Genomic DNA, 20636 nt, shown 5'->3' with positions numbered 1-20636 from the left:
TTCTTCTTTTCTCTGTTATTTATGTAATGCAACATTTTCCATTCACTGCCACACCAACTTATAAGGTAGAGAATGAAAAATGGTGGGTCTAAGTGTAGTATTAGAAGCACAGAAATGTGATAATAGTGATGCTTATGGTAATGGTAATGTTATTATCAATAATAACAATAATACTCATCAAGTGATTAATAAAACTACCATGATGCTCAAAAAATCTTCACTTTCTTCTTCTTCTTCTTCTAAGCACTCTCTTTTTCAAGCAGCCACTTTTCTAGACCAATGTTTTCTCTGTAGGAAGAGACTCTTGCCTGGGAAAGATATCTACATGTACAAGTGAGTTTCAACATGCTATATAATATTATTCCATTGTATTTTTTCTTCTTCTCAAAAACCCATATCTTTTAAGGTTTTGATTTGACAAAAAAACATGTAGTGTTATATTGTTGACTCTTGATGTTAAAAAAGGTTGTTTTTTGTTTTGTGGGGTGTTGAAAAAAATGAATGTAGAGGAGACAGAGCCTTTTGTAGCGTGGATTGCAGGTGCAAGCAGATTTATAAGGATGAAGTGGAGACTATTCAAGAAGGAAATTCTTCTTCTTCTTCATCATTATCTTCCTCAAGAACACATCATAAGTGAAAAGTAGGAACTACCCAAGGTAGTGGTGGTGGTTTTACTTGTTCATAGAGACGTACACCAAAATTATGGAGCACATCTTCTATCCTATGGTTTATGTCACACAATGTGTCATAAGTTTGTGATTGATCGAAAAATATATATTTAAAATTTAATTATTAAGTATTTTTCTGACCAAACACGAGTTCGTGACATATAGAATATGACACATAGATAGATATGTTTACCCCAAAATTAGGAACATCGTTTCTATCTACATTCCAGTTTTACCCATGCTTTTATTTTGTTATGACTTTACACTCCTTGTTGTTTTGCTTCCTAGTATGAAGCCAAATTGTGTTTTGAAGTGTTTTTGTTTTTTTGGTAGCTCCAACTAATAATAAGAGTGAGAAAGGTGAGAGGATTGTGTATGGTGGGTGTTGTAGCACTTTCCCTTTTATTGGTTAGAACCAACAGTCAAATGCTGAGGTTTTATCTTCTTTTTTCTCTTTCCTTTGTCACAGTTGGAAGGTCAATTAATTTGTTGGGAGTTGGAACATCTTATCCTTGCTTTAATTTGTTGAAATTAATGTCATTCACTATCAATTATTTTTATTGTTATTATCGCTCTTGTTAAATGTGTAAATATGGTTTAGAAACTTGTACGGAGAGAAGGTTATCTTTAGAATATTAATTTGGAAAATTTAAGTTGAATTAAACTTTTAACCTTTTATCAAGATGATATTGCTTGTTTCTACATCAATATGTATTAGAATAATTTTGTCTTTCTAACTATGGTTAATAATGAATAATAATAATAAGTCGGGCAGAGGAGTTTATTGACTGTTATAATTTGGTATCTTTGATCTTGTCTTATTCGTCCGGGACAGAAAGACATAAATTTTAAGTGACAGTCGATCTCATTCCTCATGCACCAATCTGCCTTCATCTCGGATGGAGATAATCTATCGCAAACGGTGTTTCACTTCATGTCTCAATTATTTTTAAATTTTTTTTATCTACGTGTCAATATATGATTGACTTGAGACAAATAATGAGACACCGTTGAAGACAAATGATACATATCCCTTCGTCTTGGACCTTATGCCAAGGAATAGTTTTGTTTGTTTTTAACCAAAATCACAATGACACTGCATGGCACTCATCAAGTTTTCTTTATGGCATTGTTTGTTATGTAAATGTGAAATTAGTTTTCTAATATGGTAACATGCATGGTAGTTTTCTGATAAATTATGTCCAAGTGGCATAGAACTCATGGTAGTGGTTAATGGTTATATTTGTATTTGTTGGCTTCAATGCCAAAGCATGTGGTAATCAAACATTTTCATTTGAATCCATATTATGGTACCAGGATTAGAGTCCTACGTGTTGGAATTTTTTCAGTTTTTTTAATAAATTATGAAGTAAATTTGTTTATAAGTTAAGAAAAAGAAGCACACAAAAAACATGCTCAAGTTTGATGAGGTTATTCATTTGTTCAATTTATAATCCTAATTATAGAATATGATCTATATCAAATAGAGACTCAACCAAAATGGAATAAACCAAAAAGTTTAAGAATTTGATGCATATATACCCAAAATTCAGAATCAGTTTGCATAAATTGGATATATAAACACGAGAATGTCCTATGAAGAGTTTTCTGCTGTCAAATATTTGAGTATTAAATCTATGCACGGATAATGTAAAGATGTATACACAGTCGGTGCATCGTCTACCATTCATTTGGATTACTTTTTCTAAAAAGTCAATGATAACTGAAAAAAAAGTAAAAGTAAAAGTCCATTACCACACTTAATTACAAGTTGGGTTTGCCATTATTCTAAGCATTACAATAGTAAAATGATTATCAGTTTATCACTAAACTAAACAGGATCAAGCTATTCTATATTCGTTTGGTTTAGCACTCTGAATTTTGTCAAAGAAGAACATAACCAATGGTGCTTTTAGACATAAAATGATAACAAGTTTGTTAAGCTTTGGTTGTGCCCATAGAACTTCATGGTGTCTGGAGGTAGTCAAGAGGATGAGGATCTGTTGTCCCAAAGTAATCACAATGAAGCAAAAATAAACAAAGTCATAGAATATTTAATTTTTTTTAACTCGTGTGGCATATTGTGATTGATTTAAGACAAACTTTGAGACATGCTTGGGGACAGCAGATCATTGTCTGTCGTTAATAAAGGAAGTTTATAAATTATGTCATAAGTAATTAAATCTGATGACAACAATAATAGAACATCATTAAACATCAAATGTTTCAACCTATCAGCAAAAAATTGTTGAGCTGAAAACTCATTCACTCAGACATAAATTGCTGAAAATTGGGGTTCTGTGAAGCACCAAACCTAGATTGCTATTGAATGCCCTACATGTCACTATATTATAATTTCTAGTCCTTACCTATAAAAATAAAATATTGAAAAGATGGGTTTTTATGTGTCACTTAATATACCACTGTTTATGATTGGTTGAAATATATATTTAAGTTAAAAATTATATATTTTTTTGCTCAATCACAAGCGATAACACATGAACTGATAAATTCTTTTGCGACAAAAAATATCATTCCCTAGAAGCCTCAAAAGCTGAAAATCACATAAACTAAACCACAACCTTAAACTCTTTATCATATTTAGATGTATTCATTACCATGATATTTGCACATTCTCATAAAACTACAAGCACATATTGTAATAAAGCTATAATATCAACAACTTGGTTGAGCATTTGAGGAAGCATGTCAGAACTCTTGATTATAACTTTGTTGTTGGTCTTAGCCATTACACCTCCATCTCCTATATCTTTCTCTCTCTCTCTTACCTTTTATTCCCTATGGAAATATTTTTTATTCCCTATGGAAATATTTGGGACTCAATCACATATTTTATATATATTTTTTCTCATATATTATAAAAGGAAATAAATATCTAGTGTAATCTCTCATTATTTTTTATCCAAATTGGTTTCTCAAAAATTAACAAATTAATCAAATAGTTGTACTATATTTTATGTTTTTTTATATGTTAATCAATTTGGTTTGGTGAAAATTTATTAATGATTTGTCCTTAAGGGTGATCATTATCTTAATTCCATCTTAGCATTTATGTTATGAATGAATACATGTTTTCAAAGAGTGAATTTCGTGTAAAGAAAGTAAGGATGTAATGATCTTCTTTTGAGTAACTTATGAACCCAACCTAATAACAAGATGATTCGAGTTAATTTGATTTTTATTATTGTAATCGAATCAAATTGAAGAGGTCATGAACATCTTAGTTTGGTTTAGTTCACCATTTTTTGATGAAAATGTTAAATTTATCATGTAATTATAGGTTTGAGACTGTATTCTCCTTAGTATATTTATCATGTAGAAATTTGAAGTTAAGGCTTAAGAAAACTATTTCATTAATACTAACTTGTACTATGAAGATCATAGAACCTAGAGTGTGAATTTCCCCACATACCCCACCACCTCAATAATGTTTTGATCCTAGGACTTCTAATACAAGAATAACTACTTGACTTGGTGGAATAACTATTACATTTATGCAACTCATGAACATTTAAACTTTTAATATATAGAAGTTTTTCTAAAATGAAGTATACTACTAAGGTTGGGTCAGCAACAAGCATTCTTCATCAGTTTTTGACTGATGGAAATAAGGGAGGACATCTTCTGTCCCAAAAAAGTGTACCACTATATGTACCGTTGTTTATGATTGGCCAAAAAAATATTTAATCATTAAATTTGTAACTTAAATAAAAAATTTCAACCAATCACAATCAGTGGTACACAGAATGGCACACGAAATGGGACAACAGATGTGTCTCCGAAATAACCTGCTATGAATTTTGACCAAGTGTCCATAATTGAGGTGGGAATTGCTGTTTCTTCACTCTAGGCATTCTGTGTCTGTGGTACTTGATACAGAAACAATCATCTCCATGTGATCAATTATGGCACATTTTGATCTTGTTCTATTACAGAGTGCAAGGCCATCTCCACATCAGTAAATGGTTGCCCAGCATAGAGTTGAATTTGCCTCTTTTTCACAACTACTACTTTATTGGCATGTGATGCTATTTCTTCATTGAGTTCCTGCAAGGCATTAGAAATTCGGCTTAGACCACGGCGACATGTATCAAAAATGATTGTACACTCAACAGCTAATAGATAAGATTTCATATACAATAGGCCACTAAATGATCTGTTTTAATTTCTGTATGCTTAGTTCAAGTATAGGAGTGGGATATTTCAGTCATGTGATAGTGCATAAAATCGCTTATAGGCGTGCAAGTTGAGATTCTTACTTGTATAGTCATTGGAACTGGAGAAGCACTAAAATCATCCAAATCTTCAAAATAAGTTTCCAATAGCACACAGAAGTTGTTGGCATCTCCGTGATCCTCAAAAGCAACAATATAGGAATCAACACCTTGGTCCTGTTCGGTAGAAGTGAGCTTTAACGTATAGAGTGCTTTTTGCCCTCCGTTGGAATCTCTTTCCATGAAAATTACCTTCACAAGTACAGATGACAGTTATTCATGGTCAGATGCAAATGGATAAACATAACATGCATAATAATTTAGGTTGTGATGGGGTTCAGTTCAATTTAGATCATTTGGCTTTGTCCGGTTTATACAAAGTTACCTACATATATTTGAGTCAACAAGAAAAGTTTTAAAAGGTTCTGCACTCCACACCTTAAAAACAAGCATACAAAAAGAATTTTCATGTACGTACTAGAACATAACGGAGGTTCAGCCACCATATATCAGTCTTAGCGTTTTCTTGCTTAACTTTGTCTCTGTTAGCTGCTGAAGTTTTTTCAGCTAAGCCATGTCTTGAACTGCCATTTATACCATGCACATCACCCTTTTCAAATATTGGGCTAGTTTCCTGATTTTCTTCCACAGAACCCAGAGAATTTTGTGTACTCAATTCTCTTAATTGTATTACTTCTGGTGCAGATTTCGGAAAACTAGCCTCCTCGAAACCACCTAAACATATTAAAAAAAATAACTCAAACTGTGCTAAATATATCATAAACCAACCCTAAATTTCACTCGTTGTTTCTTGTGAAGGTTAATAGGTTAAAACTGCCCAAAAAGAATTAAATATGTATATTCCATGTGCTGTATATTCAAATTGAAACTGCATATCATAGTTATATTTTACTGCCTTAAAGCAAAGTATAGTGAAAAGAAAACATTTATTATGTTAATTGTTTTACTCCTTCGGACAAGGTTCACATAAATAACAAATATGGAAATCCATCTATACATTGAAGAACACATTACCATTGTTAGTGTTTTTAGTTTTATCCGCAGATCCTGTTTTAATACTTGGTGTCTCCGTCTTATCCTCCAATTTCTTCCCCTGATTTAGAATTGCATTGGACTTGTCATCAACTATTTTTTTCCTTTCCAATGGAAGCCTAGAAACACTTTCATGTGTCTCAACACCTTGTTGATTCACTTGCTTATCATCATACAATATCCGTGCACCATCAGTGGCATCACTTCCATAATCCTGAGCAGCAACACTACCTGCCGAACCCTTCTTTTTTCCACTAGACCCCCTACGATCTCGGGTCCCCACAAAGCCCTTGGGTGTTTTCGTTAACTTAGTAGAAGGGCTTTTAAACGTAAGCTTTTTCTTAAATGTTAATGCCTCCTTTCCCCGATTCACATTCTTCTTACCATCCCTAGCCACTCCAGCTGCATATTTTGCAGAACTTCCAAGACTATTAATAATTTGTAACGCGGCTGATTTATCCCCATCATTATTGATCCTATCCTGAAGCTTCGACAAACGTGCACCAATCTCTCTTTCAATACCAAGTCTTTGACTAGAAGATAGAGGACTTTCATCATCAGATTCAGGATCCTCAACCTCTCCTTGCTCCTTCTTCATTTCCTCGGCTCTCCGAGCTTCCCTCGCCATTAACTTAATTTGCTTGATTTTCTTTTCCATTTCAAGTTTATCTAAATTGGTAGCAGTTGCAGCATTAACTACCATACTTTTCCCATTTCCATTGAACAAAAGGTTCCTCTTTTCCCTCCCATCTATTCCCAAATTCACATCATTGTGATTGGAATTGAACGTTAGATTACTATTTTCATTCCCATCTATTTCCAAGTCCCCATCATTTTGGTTGAAATTGCTATAACGATAAAAGAAGAACCAAAGGTTAAAAATTGAGTGAAACACAAAACCCCCAAGCATATAAATAGCACCGTATTTAAAGAGATTAATGGCAGAAAAACTACTCGAAGAAAAACCACTTTTTTGGGTAGTAGGCTCTGACACACAGACTTGTAAATCTTCTTCAATTTCACCGTTGCATTCAGAATTGGCTTCAGAGACTCGTAAATCTTCGAATTCACTATTATAGTCATTGGTGGCCTCAGATTCTTGTACGTCTTCGAATTGAACAGATTCTTCATCGGTGGCGGGAATATTAACGAGGTAGGGTTTGGGGATTAGGGTTTTAAGGATTTTAGGACGCAAGTGATTTTTCCTAAGAGTGAGTTTTGAAGATGAAAAAGAAGAAACTATAATAAAGGAATGGTTATGGTTTCTTCTTTGTCTGGTAAATGAGTTATGAGAAGGTGAAAAAAGAGAGAAGCAATTTATAGCAGCCATTGGTTTCAGCAACTGCTATTGAATAGTGATGTTGTATTTCAACTTTTCAAAATGAATGAATTGTTAGTGGAGAATGATGGTGCAAATAGAAGAAGGGTTTTGCTACCACCCTTCTCACTCAACTAAACATATTCACATGATTGTTATTTGTAGAGACAATTCTTCATTATCTATATAAAAAAGTTTAGAAACAACAAATTTAAGCAACAAGCTTTAAGTGTGTATGGCAATGGCAACTTGTCATATTGCTTAAATTTGTGGTAGTAGGAGATTAATTTGAGAGATGGTAAGATATGATAAGGACTCGGATTCTAAGAGGAGAAAAAAAATGCATATATTGATAGTGTTGTTATACACGGTCATTGTATCATTAATCATTTATTTTCAATTATCATTGACTCTTAATCCAAACGAAGGGTAAATAATATAATGACTATATAAGATAGTGATCCAAATGAAGGGTATAGGTTTATTTGACAAAAAAACAATCCTATTCAGTTAGATAGAAATTTTAAAAAACTTGAGTTTACAAATCATGACTTAACCAACAAGCCAATTGACTTATGTGAAATAAGACCATAATTTACAATTCATTTACATCATTTTATATTAATCACTTAGGTTTGCCAAACACTTTAGGTTCAACAAGTTAGTTCATTAACCTTTATCCCTTGACTTTTCAACTTGCAGTCGAATTTACAACCTTCAACACTCATAAGGTGGATTTTAGATTTATATTTGAAGTCAATTGTAAGGCATTTTAAGAAGCTACTTTGAAAAGCTAATTTAGACAAGCAAGAATATAAAGTATAAAAGTTTCAATCCAAAAATTCCCATCTGAAACCCAATTTCTAATTAAAAATAATCTCACTAACAACATAGCTTTGACTTAGCAAAAGCTATTTTCAATCACTCAGACAACTAGAAAATATGTGGGCATGTGCATTATAAATCATTAGAAAATATTATCTGCATTTTGGAAAAATGTACAAACACAAATTCAATATCAACTAGTTAAGTAACCTTTTACAAGCTCCCATATTGCTAGGCATAAGGATTCAACATATTGTTGGTTAAATTATGCAAAAACCAAGTACATGATCTACAGCACAGCCACCAATAATACATAGCACACTAATTTACAGACAAGAGGGTGTATAATCTATACAGAGTCCCCCAACTTGCTGCAGACTGCAGATTTCATGTTACAAACAGAAGCCGAGATTAGGATTTATCGAGTTAAATATTCTGCATCAATGAATCAAGGTGAGCACGTGAATTAGGTGAAAGCTGTTGCATTATTTCGGAATCCAAATCCTGAGATTGGATGTGTAAATCCTGTCAAAGAATGTGATTGTCACTATCAATACTATTTCTGAATAATAAAAATGCAATTAGTATTTAGTAGGCACACTCCTGTACTCCGGAATGTGGATATTAACTACATGTCCCAAAGGGCCAGCATTGGGAGCAATCAAGACAAGAAATTTTCAATTGAGGAAAAGAAACTAATCAATGGCAGGAGTTATATTAATGCAGTTTGTGTTTGGGGGACGGGCCATTCACCACAGCAGCAACAACTAAACCTTAGTTTCACTAGGTAGAATCACATACATGGGTCGGACTCTATCATAAATAGCGACTAAATGTACAAGGCTACTACCTGGTGCGGTCTGGTGAAGGTAAAGTATGTCAGTCTTATCACACAAGTGGAGAGATAACTCACATCACAAGGTAGCGACCCTACCATTTTGCAGATGCTTACCATCTCATTCCAACTTTGGTTAATTGTATAAAAAGGATTGCCCAAACACAAGGCTCTCGCCTAGTAGGGTGCAGGGAGGGTAATTATACACAGCCTTACAATCGCAAGGCAAGCAACCTTACCATTGCGCCAAGTCTCACCCTTTGGTTAATTGTCTCTAAATAGAAAATATGTTAACTCTGACTAACTATGTTGTGATTCTTCTTTTGTCTCTTCTGAACTTTCATCTTTCAACTGTGCGGATATACCGAAAAAGAACACGACCTTTATCTCCCGCTTCAAGTCCCGTCGAATATCAACTAACAAAGTGACTATATAAAGACAAGAGATGACAAAATAGAATACCTGTGTCTGTAGAAGTGAATGTGGTTGCTGCTGATCTTGGGCTAATGCATAAGCTTGCGGTTGAGAAATTCTATAGTAAGGTTCTTTTAGATCAAGCTTACAGGATGATGTTTGAAGAATCCCACCTTGTTCAGCACCAGGACCCCACATTTTAGCTATAATGCAAATAGAAATTTTGCTCATTAGCTTCACGGTGCAAGTATAGCTATATAATAAAGAAAATTAAACTCACAAATATCAACCTGACAATGTTAAATATATAGTATAACTCTGTGCATTGTGGGCAATCAAGTGAAGTCTGCCAGTAATTTCTTGTCCTGCCATGACATAAATTGGCTGAGAGAGAACACAGCGTAACTGGTACCAATGGGTTGTTGGTGAACCAGGAGCAGTGGTAAGCCACCTTGGCACAGTACTGTGGATTTGCAATAATCAGAGACGTTAAGAAATATAAATATTCACAAAATCTTGATGATTAAAAAATATAAACCTTACTAATAAAAGAGGAATGTCTACCTTCCATTGAATAGTACATCAAACCAACATGCCAACCCATGCACTCGGGCACCCACAGAGGCTATGAATTTCAGAGGAATGTCAATTTCATACAGGTCCTCTTCCTACAGAATAAAAAATTGATCTGGTCAGAAATTCAAAAGGAACTTTGCTTCAAGCATTAAAATAAAGTAAAGCAGAAGGGAAATACAACTAAATCCTTGACCATCAGAAGACCATTTGCAAAAAAGAAAGGAATGATACATAACCACAAAAATGTGTGATTATTTAATAAAGCTTCAAAGATTTTTTTCTTTCATTCAAAGAACAGGACAAGAATACAAATTATCAAATGACATGGACTTCTATTAAAAAAGGTTCCAACGAAATTTATTGCATTAAAAGAAATATATTAGATGGAAAATTAAACAATCTCACAATAAAATGAGCAACTCTAAAAATCAAAGTTGCCTCTTACCTGGATTTTGGTGAAGTCTATCACATGGAACATTGGAGGAGCAACTAACAATCTTGGATCAAAAGCATCCACCACAGGCTTTATCGAGAAGAAAAAAACGGTAAGACATTGGTAACATCTCAAATTATTGTAACAATCAAATTTTACCCATACATATTTAAGGCAAAGTAGTGGTTACATGTCCCTCCAAATTTGTTTCCCAATTTGAAACTCAACAGTGCATTTCTAAGGCTAAAAGTCTACCAATTTTTCATCTAAAATTATACAAATATTAATGTCTTACTCTTACACTCTCCACAAGCATGGGGATAATTAAATATTATGAAAGTAAAAATAGACATCAATATTTAATTTAAAGCGGGTCTATACTAGTGTGAAAAATAGGTAAGAAATTTAACTTTTCCCCTGTGCAGGGACTATTCTATAATAGTAAACAATTAGTAAACCTTCAGTAAATTTTGAAAACAAACTAATATGGTACCTGAGAAAAGTACCCTTGAAATGCAGTCCCATGTAAGGGCGTCAAATCAACACCATAATAGTTTTGCTGCTGCCAAAACAGGGCCTGAACAATGACAAGAAAAGAATTAGGGCGAGAAAAGGGATTATGTAGAGACATGGTTACGAACACCAAAAAAAGCAGCGAAATTTCACTGAACAGTTATCAGTAAAAAATTAAAAGAATGCTAGATCGTGATACAATTCTAAAACAAACAATCAAATCAAACAGCGAACAACATGTTTGACTGGAAAACTGAAGCAAAGTACAGTATCGGAGAGCATTTTTGTAATCCTGAAAAAGATTCTTACAAAGATAAGCCTCTTATATTTTATCGTGCCGCCAACTCCAGGTTGCAAAACAACTCTTTTAATGATGTGCTAGGAGTATGAGTGTGCAAATATAACAGTTTATAACGCTGCCAACTCTTGGTTGCACATATATGTGTGCACCATAATAGCAATTTTAACAAACATTCATCGCTGAATATGAACACACATACAAACATAAGCATAAACGCTAACACAGATATCAATTACACACCTTATTAGCTATTTCAGTAAATAAATACTCATCAGTGAAAGGTGCCATGTGAATCCTACAGCAGTAATAAATTAAGGTTAGGAGAAAACAAATCATAATTACATAATTACCGGCATTTGGAAAGAAAGTCGCATACTTTGACATACTAATCTTTTGAACCCAAACAATGTCATAGAAAAAGCAAGGATCTAGATCTTGAAAAATCATATTTGGTTTAAGAAACTGAAACATGATGATGTGTGTGTAAGATGTAAATGACTCATTTTTTAAACAAGACAAGTTTTGATATTTTTGTGAACTGCCATTGAAGTTGCAATAGATGTTATCATTAAAAAAGTTGTTAAACTGTCAATAATCATGGGTTAAAATATAAATTTAGATGGAAGTATGCCACATTAAAAAGACAGATTATCTGCGATTAACTTGCCTTAGTAAAATCATTTCATCATAATCACATTTAGTAATATCACTTGCACGAAGTTCCAAGGAAGAATAAAAAGGTGTTAGCTTACCTTCCCACTGCAGGGAACATTTTCCCACTAGGGGTGAGAAACCTATCTCTGGCAATGACATAAGACTCCAGCATTCTTTCATTAACTAGCAAGGTGCCTGCAAAATGACAGACATTTTTCGGACTTATAAAACGCTGGCATTTCAAAATTTTATGCCACCAAACCCACAACTTATCACTACACTATGGAACAGCAAAAACAAAACTTTTTGACATCATAGATACATACATAACTTATACAATGGATATAGGCATCATTCACCAGACTAAACCAATAAAGTATAATATCAGCTTACCCATGGGCTCAGAGATAAGAACATCTGCTTTTTCTGGCAATTCAACATCCTCAACTTTGCCTTTAATCACCTATACAAATATAATTATTACATAAATATCCTTGAATAATGAGATAGCTAATGAACAATGAATATAACAAAAAACTAGGAAAAACAGATCTTACTGTAATTCGTTGAGCAAGTGTTGGATTCCCAGCAATAAGTTTTTGTGCATATTCTGCCATTTCAGATGCTTCCACAGCATAAACATGTTTTGCACCAGCCTGAGAGGAGATACCAGAGTGACAAAAGACTCAGAAAAAGCTTTGGGTGTTGGAGGCAAGGAGAAACCAGGAATTTTCATTTAATTTAGAAGCAAAAACACTTATCATATGCTATAAACAGGCTTAGCCAATTAAGGTGGTGAGTTACCTGAGCAGCAAATAATGACAAAATACCACTTAATTACATAATTACCGGCATTTGGAAAGAAAGTCGCATACTTTGACATACTAATCTTTTGAACCCAAACAATGTCATAGAAAAAGCAAGGATCTAGATCTTGAAAAATCATATTTGGTTTAAGAAACTGAAACATGATGATGTGTGTGTAAGATGTAAATGACTCATTTTTTAAACAAGACAAGTTTTGATATTTTTGTGAACTGCCATTGAAGTTGCAATAGATGTTATCATTAAAAAAGTTGTTAAACTGTCAATAATCATGGGTTAAAATATAAATTTAGATGGAAGTATGCCACATTAAAAAGACAGATTATCTGCGATTAACTTGCCTTAGTAAAATCATTTCATCATAATCACATTTAGTAATATCACTTGCACGAAGTTCCAAGGAAGAATAAAAAGGTGTTAGCTTACCTTCCCACTGCAGGGAACATTTTCCCACTAGGGGTGAGAAACCTATCTCTGGCAATGACATAAGACTCCAGCATTCTTTCATTAACTAGCAAGGTGCCTGCAAAATGACAGACATTTTTCGGACTTATAAAACGCTGGCATTTCAAAATTTTATGCCACCAAACCCACAACTTATCACTACACTATGGAACAGCAAAAACAAAACTTTTTGACATCATAGATACATACATAACTTATACAATGGATATAGGCATCATTCACCAGACTAAACCAATAAAGTATAATATCAGCTTACCCATGGGCTCAGAGATAAGAACATCTGCTTTTTCTGGCAATTCAACATCCTCAACTTTGCCTTTAATCACCTATACAAATATAATTATTACATAAATATCCTTGAATAATGAGATAGCTAATGAACAATGAATATAACAAAAAACTAGGAAAAACAGATCTTACTGTAATTCGTTGAGCAAGTGTTGGATTCCCAGCAATAAGTTTTTGTGCATATTCTGCCATTTCAGATGCTTCCACAGCATAAACATGTTTTGCACCAGCCTGAGAGGAGATACCAGAGTGACAAAAGACTCAGAAAAAGCTTTGGGTGTTGGAGGCAAGGAGAAACCAGGAATTTTCATTTAATTTAGAAGCAAAAACACTTATCATATGCTATAAACAGGCTTAGCCAATTAAGGTGGTGAGTTACCTGAGCAGCAAATAATGACAAAATACCACTGCCAGCACCAACATCAACTACTACCCGACCTATGAAATCGGCACGGTTCTCAATAACAGCAGCATAATAGGTTCCTAGAACAACATGATGAATGCTTACATCAGATAAAGGTAAAATGCAATCAAATTTAAATAAAACACTAGAATAAAATTAGCTATAACCTGTCCTCACATAGTCTTGCAACATATTTTGCTGGTGCAGAAGTTGTCCGTAATAATGAAAATACATTTTTGCAGATGATGACTCTATCTTCTCATCAAATTTACTTTTAGAAGTTACAATAGTTCCATTTGGTATGTTTGCTCCTGGATTAAAACAATAGTAATATAATTTAACAAACGCCATAGCTTCATGGTAAAAAATGAAAGTAATATAATCTAGTCACTTAACCAAATCATTTCCTTCTATTCTTTTTTATTAAATGTAAAATATCCCTCTAGATAAATGAAATATAAAAAGATGAAGACAGAGAAAAGGCCTTTGCCAATGTTCCTTTTGGAACAATGCCATAAGACAGGCCATTCTACAACAAGGTTTACACAAATTTCCAAAGCAGCACCTTGAACTTTGCCTTCTTTCTTCCATTGTTTGACTACACTATGGAAGGCTGCACTGTCCTCCTCATTTCTAAACTGCATGGTGACTCCCCTGGAATATGATGTCTGGTTCAAAAACAACACTGTTAAAATGCATAAGTATTTGGCAGTAGATCAATCAATTACACCACAACCATATTGCAAAAATGTATGTATAACTCACAGGAAATGAGCATCCGTTGAATGCGGCAAATGAAAACCATAAAACATAAAATGCAATAATACTATATGATAAATCTATTAGCCTCAGGTAACAAAAATCCCTAAGGTTTTGTGATTTTCCTTGTTCCAACTAAAACAGCTCAATATAAATGCGAGACACGACTTTACCAACACCATTTAGCTCCATACCTTTTTACCAACATCAGAGCCTTCTTCTTCCACCATGCAAACCGATTGAACAGACCCTAACTCGAATACCTGATATATAAGTTAAACCAAAAAATTCAAGATAAACCTAATATAAATAGTGACCTCATTTACAACATAACACAGCATTAAGAAACAAAAATGTAACACTGTTATCATAAAAACACATGTTAATAAAGCTCAAACAACAATTCTAATTAACCAGAGTAATTAACGAAAGGAGCAAAGAGTGAAAATGAACCTGAACAGTTCGGATATGAACATTGACGAGAATCCGATTCGATTCCTGAAGAATTTGAAGTCCATCGACGGTGAAGCGAGCTATCCCCGGCGAAGCCGAAGAAGAACCTGAACAAAGGTCCGCGACGGATGCCAAATCGAACTCTCTCTGCTTCAACTTTTCCTCCATTATTAATCTCTGAAGAAATAAATAACAGTTATGAATGAAACTATGTGTTCATATTTGATTAGTTGTAACTTAGAAGAAAGACATGGAAGTAGGGTTTGGGATTTTGAGAAATTGAGAAGCGAGAAAGAGAGAAGATGAATGAGGGTTTTATAGTGATGCTTTCATTTTTATTCACTACTACTACTACAACTTCATAGTATATATTCATTGAATGCTAAATAAGGTTAAAAAGTTGAAAGCAAGGTACACTATCTATGTCTCCCATAAATTAATGCATCCTCATATATCATAAACCACCAATAAATCATTGTTTTTAAGTTTGTTTACTGAAATTCTATAGTGTAAGATATTTTTATACTATCATTATATTATTTATGGTGTCCAAAATTTTGTAGAGTAATATACATGAATAGTAGATGATGTAAATATAATGTAAGTTCTTCATTATATCATTTTTTATGTTAATCATTATTCACTTAGTGATACAAAATGAATTTTATGTTGAAATTTAAACTTTAAAGATAAATTTGAAATAGAAAGTACTCAACGAAATATTTCAAACTATAAAATAAGGGTGAAAATAAATTTAAGTAGTTTTGCCTAATAATTATTAGTTTTGCTTAGGAATGAGGATGATGTTATATGTTCTTCTATTTATAAGAGAGGTTATAAGCATATGGGTTCTTTTCCTAGGTTTGAGATGTAGTCAGCTTTGGAGAATATTGGAGTTTGTGTCAACCTTGGACCGCCTTGAGTGAGTGCATGAATAAGCAGTTTGGTGCTCAAGTCGATAGTTATAGGGGTATGATACATAGGGAGAATACATTATTATTCTCTTGCAAGGTGGAGCGACTTGCACTTTGAGTAGTCTTACACTGATAGTGATATACTGCATTTGTCGTGTTAATGATGTGAACATGAAGGAAAGTTCTTCGATGTGGCAGTCATTATCGTCAAAGCATGGTTGACAATCATAAAAACCAAATCTTATCCATCTAGATGTTATCGAGAATCATGTACATCAAATATCATATACTTGATCCTTAGATAGTGATTGTCATAATACTAGGAAGTAACATAATCTTTCTTGAATTCACAAACTTGTAAAGCACATTCATAGGTTTAATGTGAGACTAATTATGGGCCTCCATAAATGCATGATACATGTAAAAGAGAATTGGTCTTTTCACTGTTTTTCATGTGAAATATGTTGAATGTATCAATGCAAAAATATTCCTAAGGAATAAATAAAAATGTATTTCTTATATTTCATTTGTTATTCTCAGCTCTTATTGCAGAAGTTAATGAACCTCAAAGTAGATATCTTTTATAAGAAAGTGTGAAGTTAGTAAATAAAAGATCCATCCAAAAGTATCTAATACAACATAATCTTCTAGTCTCCTAAACTCAACCTACAAAATCCCCAAAAATTGTAATGTAAGTACCTACATATTTATTATTATAGAAAAACTATCTATTTTAACATAGAAACAATTGTCTAAATCAATTTCATTCAATTTCCATACATTATAATTTTGGAGATATTTCATCACCAACTGGATGAAATGTGTCAAACCAGAATAATTTTTTGATATAACTAAGGATATTTTTTCACCATATTAAGAAACTAATCTCTTTCAGGCTGCATAATTGTTCATTTCAACAAATATTGTTATCAAGAATTGAATATTTAATTTTTTGGTCTAGAATCCAATGGGGCCTAGAACCCTATTAATATGAAACACTCTTAAGCAATTGGTAGGAATATAATACCCACCTTTCCTCAAAACCAGAATAAAGTAGAAGTGACCCTCTCTTCTTAGCCACCACATAATTAAAAAAAACAGATACAGATTCAATTCCTCCTTCAAAAGCTAACTCTAAGCCCATATATCTATGAATATAATTCTGCATGTTATATCTGTAACAAGCAGGGATGTGTATAGGAGTTTTGTGGCCTTAGGCAAAATCCAATCAGAACTTAGTCTAATATATACCCAATATAAGTAATTAATTTTCATTTTACTCTTCTAACATTACAAGAAAATTTAATACAAAAAAACCAAGTTTTTATCCCACTATTACAAGCAAATTCAATATTTCAAAAAAACCCAAAAAATTATTCTGCTAATGCAATACCAGCAGGATCCTAGAAATCTAAAATTGTTACTATTCTCCATAACAAGAACAAAATGATAGTAATGCATTACTTTCATGCTCATCTTTCTCACATATATTTCTATGGTAAAATTTAAAAGCAAGTAACCAAGTGTACATGCCCTAAAACTATAATAGCACAAATCTGAGAGTAAAAACTGTAGTGTGCAATATAACATTATTGTGACAAGAAAAGCTAAAGTCTAAATTATCATTCTAACCCAAAATCAGCAGAAATCGATTGGGGAATGGAAACAATATACAGCAAACAACAAATCATGAAAAGGGAATCGTCCTTATCAACTCACTCACCAGCAAAGTGGAGCAAATTGCTAAGACCTTAGCTTCTTCACAAAGCAAAGAAAATTCTTTCTTTTTTGTTCTTTTCGAAAATCGATATAACTCATAACTACTAAAGCAATGATCAGTACAAGGAAAATAAATAGAAGAATACAAATTTGAATAACAACAATTAAGGAATTAATTGACATGTAATATATGGTCAAAAACAAATGAGATGAATAGTAGTGCATGGAGCACCATAAACAAATTTGTTGAAGTTGCGAAAAGCATCATCCATCAAGAAGTTGTTGGCAATTTGATAGCTTTAAAAGCTGGATGAAGCAACCCAAGCTCATCCTTCACCTCAAGCGGATTACTACTCTCATTCCTCACCCGCTTAACTCTACGACTAGCGAGCGACTTATGAGTAAAACCATACATCTGCAAAATCTGATTGTCCCCGAAATTATAAGCTCTATCCATTTGTTTCAAACACCTCTCAACAGGGTAATCCCCAAACTTCCCACAAGGCTTACACCCCACAAAGTGAGTCACTAGTGGCCACCTATGATCACCAAGACCCGGATGATAATTCTCGATATACTCTTCATACTTATCCACCAAAATCCCCCAATAACCATGCAAGTAATAATGATTCTCAAGATAAACCTTTCCCCCCCATTGCTCTTTCCCTGTGGCCAATAAATAAACCATTGCAGATTGATCATCGGCTTCGAAAACAGGCCTATTCTTAAGCTCCCGAGTTAGAATTTTCCCAGCTTCATCTCGGATCTTCCCTTTGGGACCCATTGGTGCCCAAGCATCAAGAAGATCTAAACTCCATTGACAATTCCTTAAAAGGAAACTCCCAGTGTTCAATCCAATCCAATTCTTCTCATCATAAACCATCTCGTTCCACCCGTGCATCACGAAGTTGTGATCTTTGTAACGCTCCCATGGAACCTCAAATGCCATGTCAGTGAACATTGCATCACTATCCATCCACCATAGAAACTCAACTTCAGGATGAGAAAGCAAAAGTTTCCGAATCAATGGAAGCTTAGCCCAAAAACCTGCCATCTCAGCATCTAAAAGAGCCATATTGTAGAATATCTCAATTCCATGAAGTCTGCAATAATCAATTTTGTTCTTAATTGATTTCAATAGATAGTGATCTCCGACCGGGTTTTCACACGGTTTAGGTGATGAACCGGTAACTAAAAGAACCCTAGGTTTAGTGGGACCCACAAAATTAGGGTAATCGGGATTGCTCTGAAGCCAATTTGAACGTTGCTGATCCCAATCGGAGATCTTAGGACCGAGAGTGTAAGGAATATTCGGATCGCGCTTAAACTCATCTTCGCCACCTTCGTCGACGAGGATCTTCGATATGTCGAAGGTGGCGTAGTTATTTGAATCGGCGGTGGTGGTGGTGGTGGTGTCGGATTTGACTTCTTCGAGGACGCGACGGGGCTCCACGCGCCGGCCACCGCGAGAGGAAAGGTGGTTGCGGATCTTGTTGAGGTCTTGCTCGGGGGTTCCGAATTTGCCAGCGCCGATAGTGCCGCGGAGGACGACGACGGTGAGGAAGAGGCAGAGGAAGGTGAGAGAGCCGCGACGGCACGCGCGCTGGATCTGGCGGCGACGGTGTTTGGTGAGAAACCGATCCAGCATTGTGTGAGTTGACTCGGGCGAGTTGGAAGCAAAACGTGTCACCGTAATTGGTGTGAAATGAGAAAAAAGTGATTGATTAATTGAATACAAATTTATGTGATTTATTTCCAAGAGTGTTTATTATATAAACAAAGATTCTCAATTTGAGATCATTGAATAAATAAATAACAAAACAACTAATAGTCTTTCTTTATTTTTCTTATGGTTGTCAATTGAATTAAATTCTTCTCTTCTTATATCATACATTCTTTTTTTATAAAAAAACTTATATTTTTCTATTTTATTTATTACTATTTAATTGTATAAGTATTTATAACGTAAGAACATATTAAAAGAAAATTGCGAACAAGTTATTCAATAATATCTCTCATATTTAGACAATAAAAATAAAACATAATTTAGACACAATTTAAATTGTCTATTAAATATAATTCATTTTACTCAATCAAACATAAATCAAAGTCAATATTTAAACACTATTATGTAAAATTTATTTAGTAAGAACAATTTAATTAATATAACATTATATTACAATTGTAATTTGACAACATAACATTATATTTATGAATTAATATGACATTACAATTTCGAATTAACAATATAAAATGAGTATATATATGTGGAATTGAGAAGGAATTACAGTTTGAGTATGTACAAGTTTGGATATCTCATTTGGTCTCATACATAGATAAAATTTAAAATATTCGATTCCAATTATTTGCAAATCTAAAAACAACTAGACCCAACTCGTTAAGGTTGTTAAGAATGCTTGAGTGCCACCGAAAGGAAAAAAATTCTAATAATGGAGACAAATTATTGATTATTGACTTTACATTTAAGAATAAAAATGTTATTATATTATATCAAAGAACTTAAATGTCATCATGTTACATAACATGAGTAAAAATGCTAGATCATAAAAAGAATACTAACCCAATTGAAATCCCTACATGTCAACCATAACTTTCCCTTATATAATATATTCGTGATGGAATCATGAATGCACGTTACATATTATTCAAATATTTAGAATCATCTAGATGTGCATGCTGTATTTTGTCTCTCATTATATACTTTTTGATATTTAAATTATGATTGCATCAAGTGTGGTGCCAGCGTAGCAGGGAGGTTATGATCTAGATATATAAAGAGTTGGTGTATGCAAAAATGACATTCACACATGATATACATCGTAGGATTGGGATCCGGTTACTCTATTTCAAGCCATTCATATATTAATATGTAACAGAAAATAGTATTTTGATTGACTTAAAGCAAGAAGTGGAGTAACATTTGGGACATATGATCTCTGTCCATACTCAAGTTGGTAATCCCAG

At 33.5% G+C, this 20636-nt stretch overlaps 4 protein-coding genes across 5 annotated transcripts; 1 reads left to right on the top strand and 3 right to left on the bottom strand.

Moving 5' to 3' along the window:
* On the top strand, positions 24-1163 carry LOC109353316. The gene is made up of 2 exons (XM_019595544.1): positions 24-333; positions 508-1163. The coding sequence occupies exons 1-2, from the start codon at positions 80-82 to the stop codon at positions 635-637; spliced, it is 384 nt and encodes a 127-aa protein (XP_019451089.1). The 5' UTR covers positions 24-79; the 3' UTR covers positions 638-1163.
* Positions 4561-7420, bottom strand: LOC109353287. Of its 2 annotated transcripts, XM_019595501.1 has the most exons (4): positions 5939-7414; positions 5382-5638; positions 4949-5155; positions 4561-4736 (listed from the first exon to the last, which is right to left on the bottom strand). In XM_019595501.1, the coding sequence occupies exons 1-4, from the start codon at positions 7284-7286 to the stop codon at positions 4593-4595; spliced, it is 1956 nt and encodes a 651-aa protein (XP_019451046.1). In that variant the 5' UTR covers positions 7287-7414; the 3' UTR covers positions 4561-4592. The 2 variants fall into 2 exon arrangements, with proteins under 2 accessions (XP_019451046.1, XP_019451054.1); XM_019595509.1 differs by lacking the exon at positions 4561-4736 and having other exon boundaries at positions 5053-5160; positions 5939-7420.
* LOC109353298 (probable histone-arginine methyltransferase 1.3) lies at positions 8235-15334 on the bottom strand. Its single transcript, XM_019595522.1, has 16 exons — positions 15019-15334; positions 14760-14828; positions 14372-14474; positions 13974-14117; positions 13783-13886; positions 13536-13634; positions 13372-13441; positions 13077-13173; positions 11412-11466; positions 10851-10934; positions 10370-10447; positions 9913-10016; positions 9639-9811; positions 9397-9551; positions 8510-8624; positions 8235-8467 (listed from the first exon to the last, which is right to left on the bottom strand). Exons 1-15 carry the CDS (start codon positions 15184-15186, stop codon positions 8526-8528), a joined length of 1602 nt encoding a protein of 533 aa, XP_019451067.1. The 5' UTR covers positions 15187-15334; the 3' UTR covers positions 8235-8467; positions 8510-8525.
* Positions 17522-19400, bottom strand: LOC109353270 (xyloglucan 6-xylosyltransferase 2-like). The gene has a single exon (XM_019595478.1). It carries the CDS (start codon positions 19297-19299, stop codon positions 17923-17925), a length of 1377 nt encoding a protein of 458 aa, XP_019451023.1. The 5' UTR covers positions 19300-19400; the 3' UTR covers positions 17522-17922.

This window comes from Lupinus angustifolius, chromosome LG01, assembly GCF_001865875.1.
Source record: "Lupinus angustifolius cultivar Tanjil chromosome LG01, LupAngTanjil_v1.0, whole genome shotgun sequence".
NCBI lineage: Eukaryota > Viridiplantae > Streptophyta > Magnoliopsida > Fabales > Fabaceae > Lupinus > Lupinus angustifolius.
This window is presented reverse-complemented; position numbering and strand designations above follow the sequence as displayed.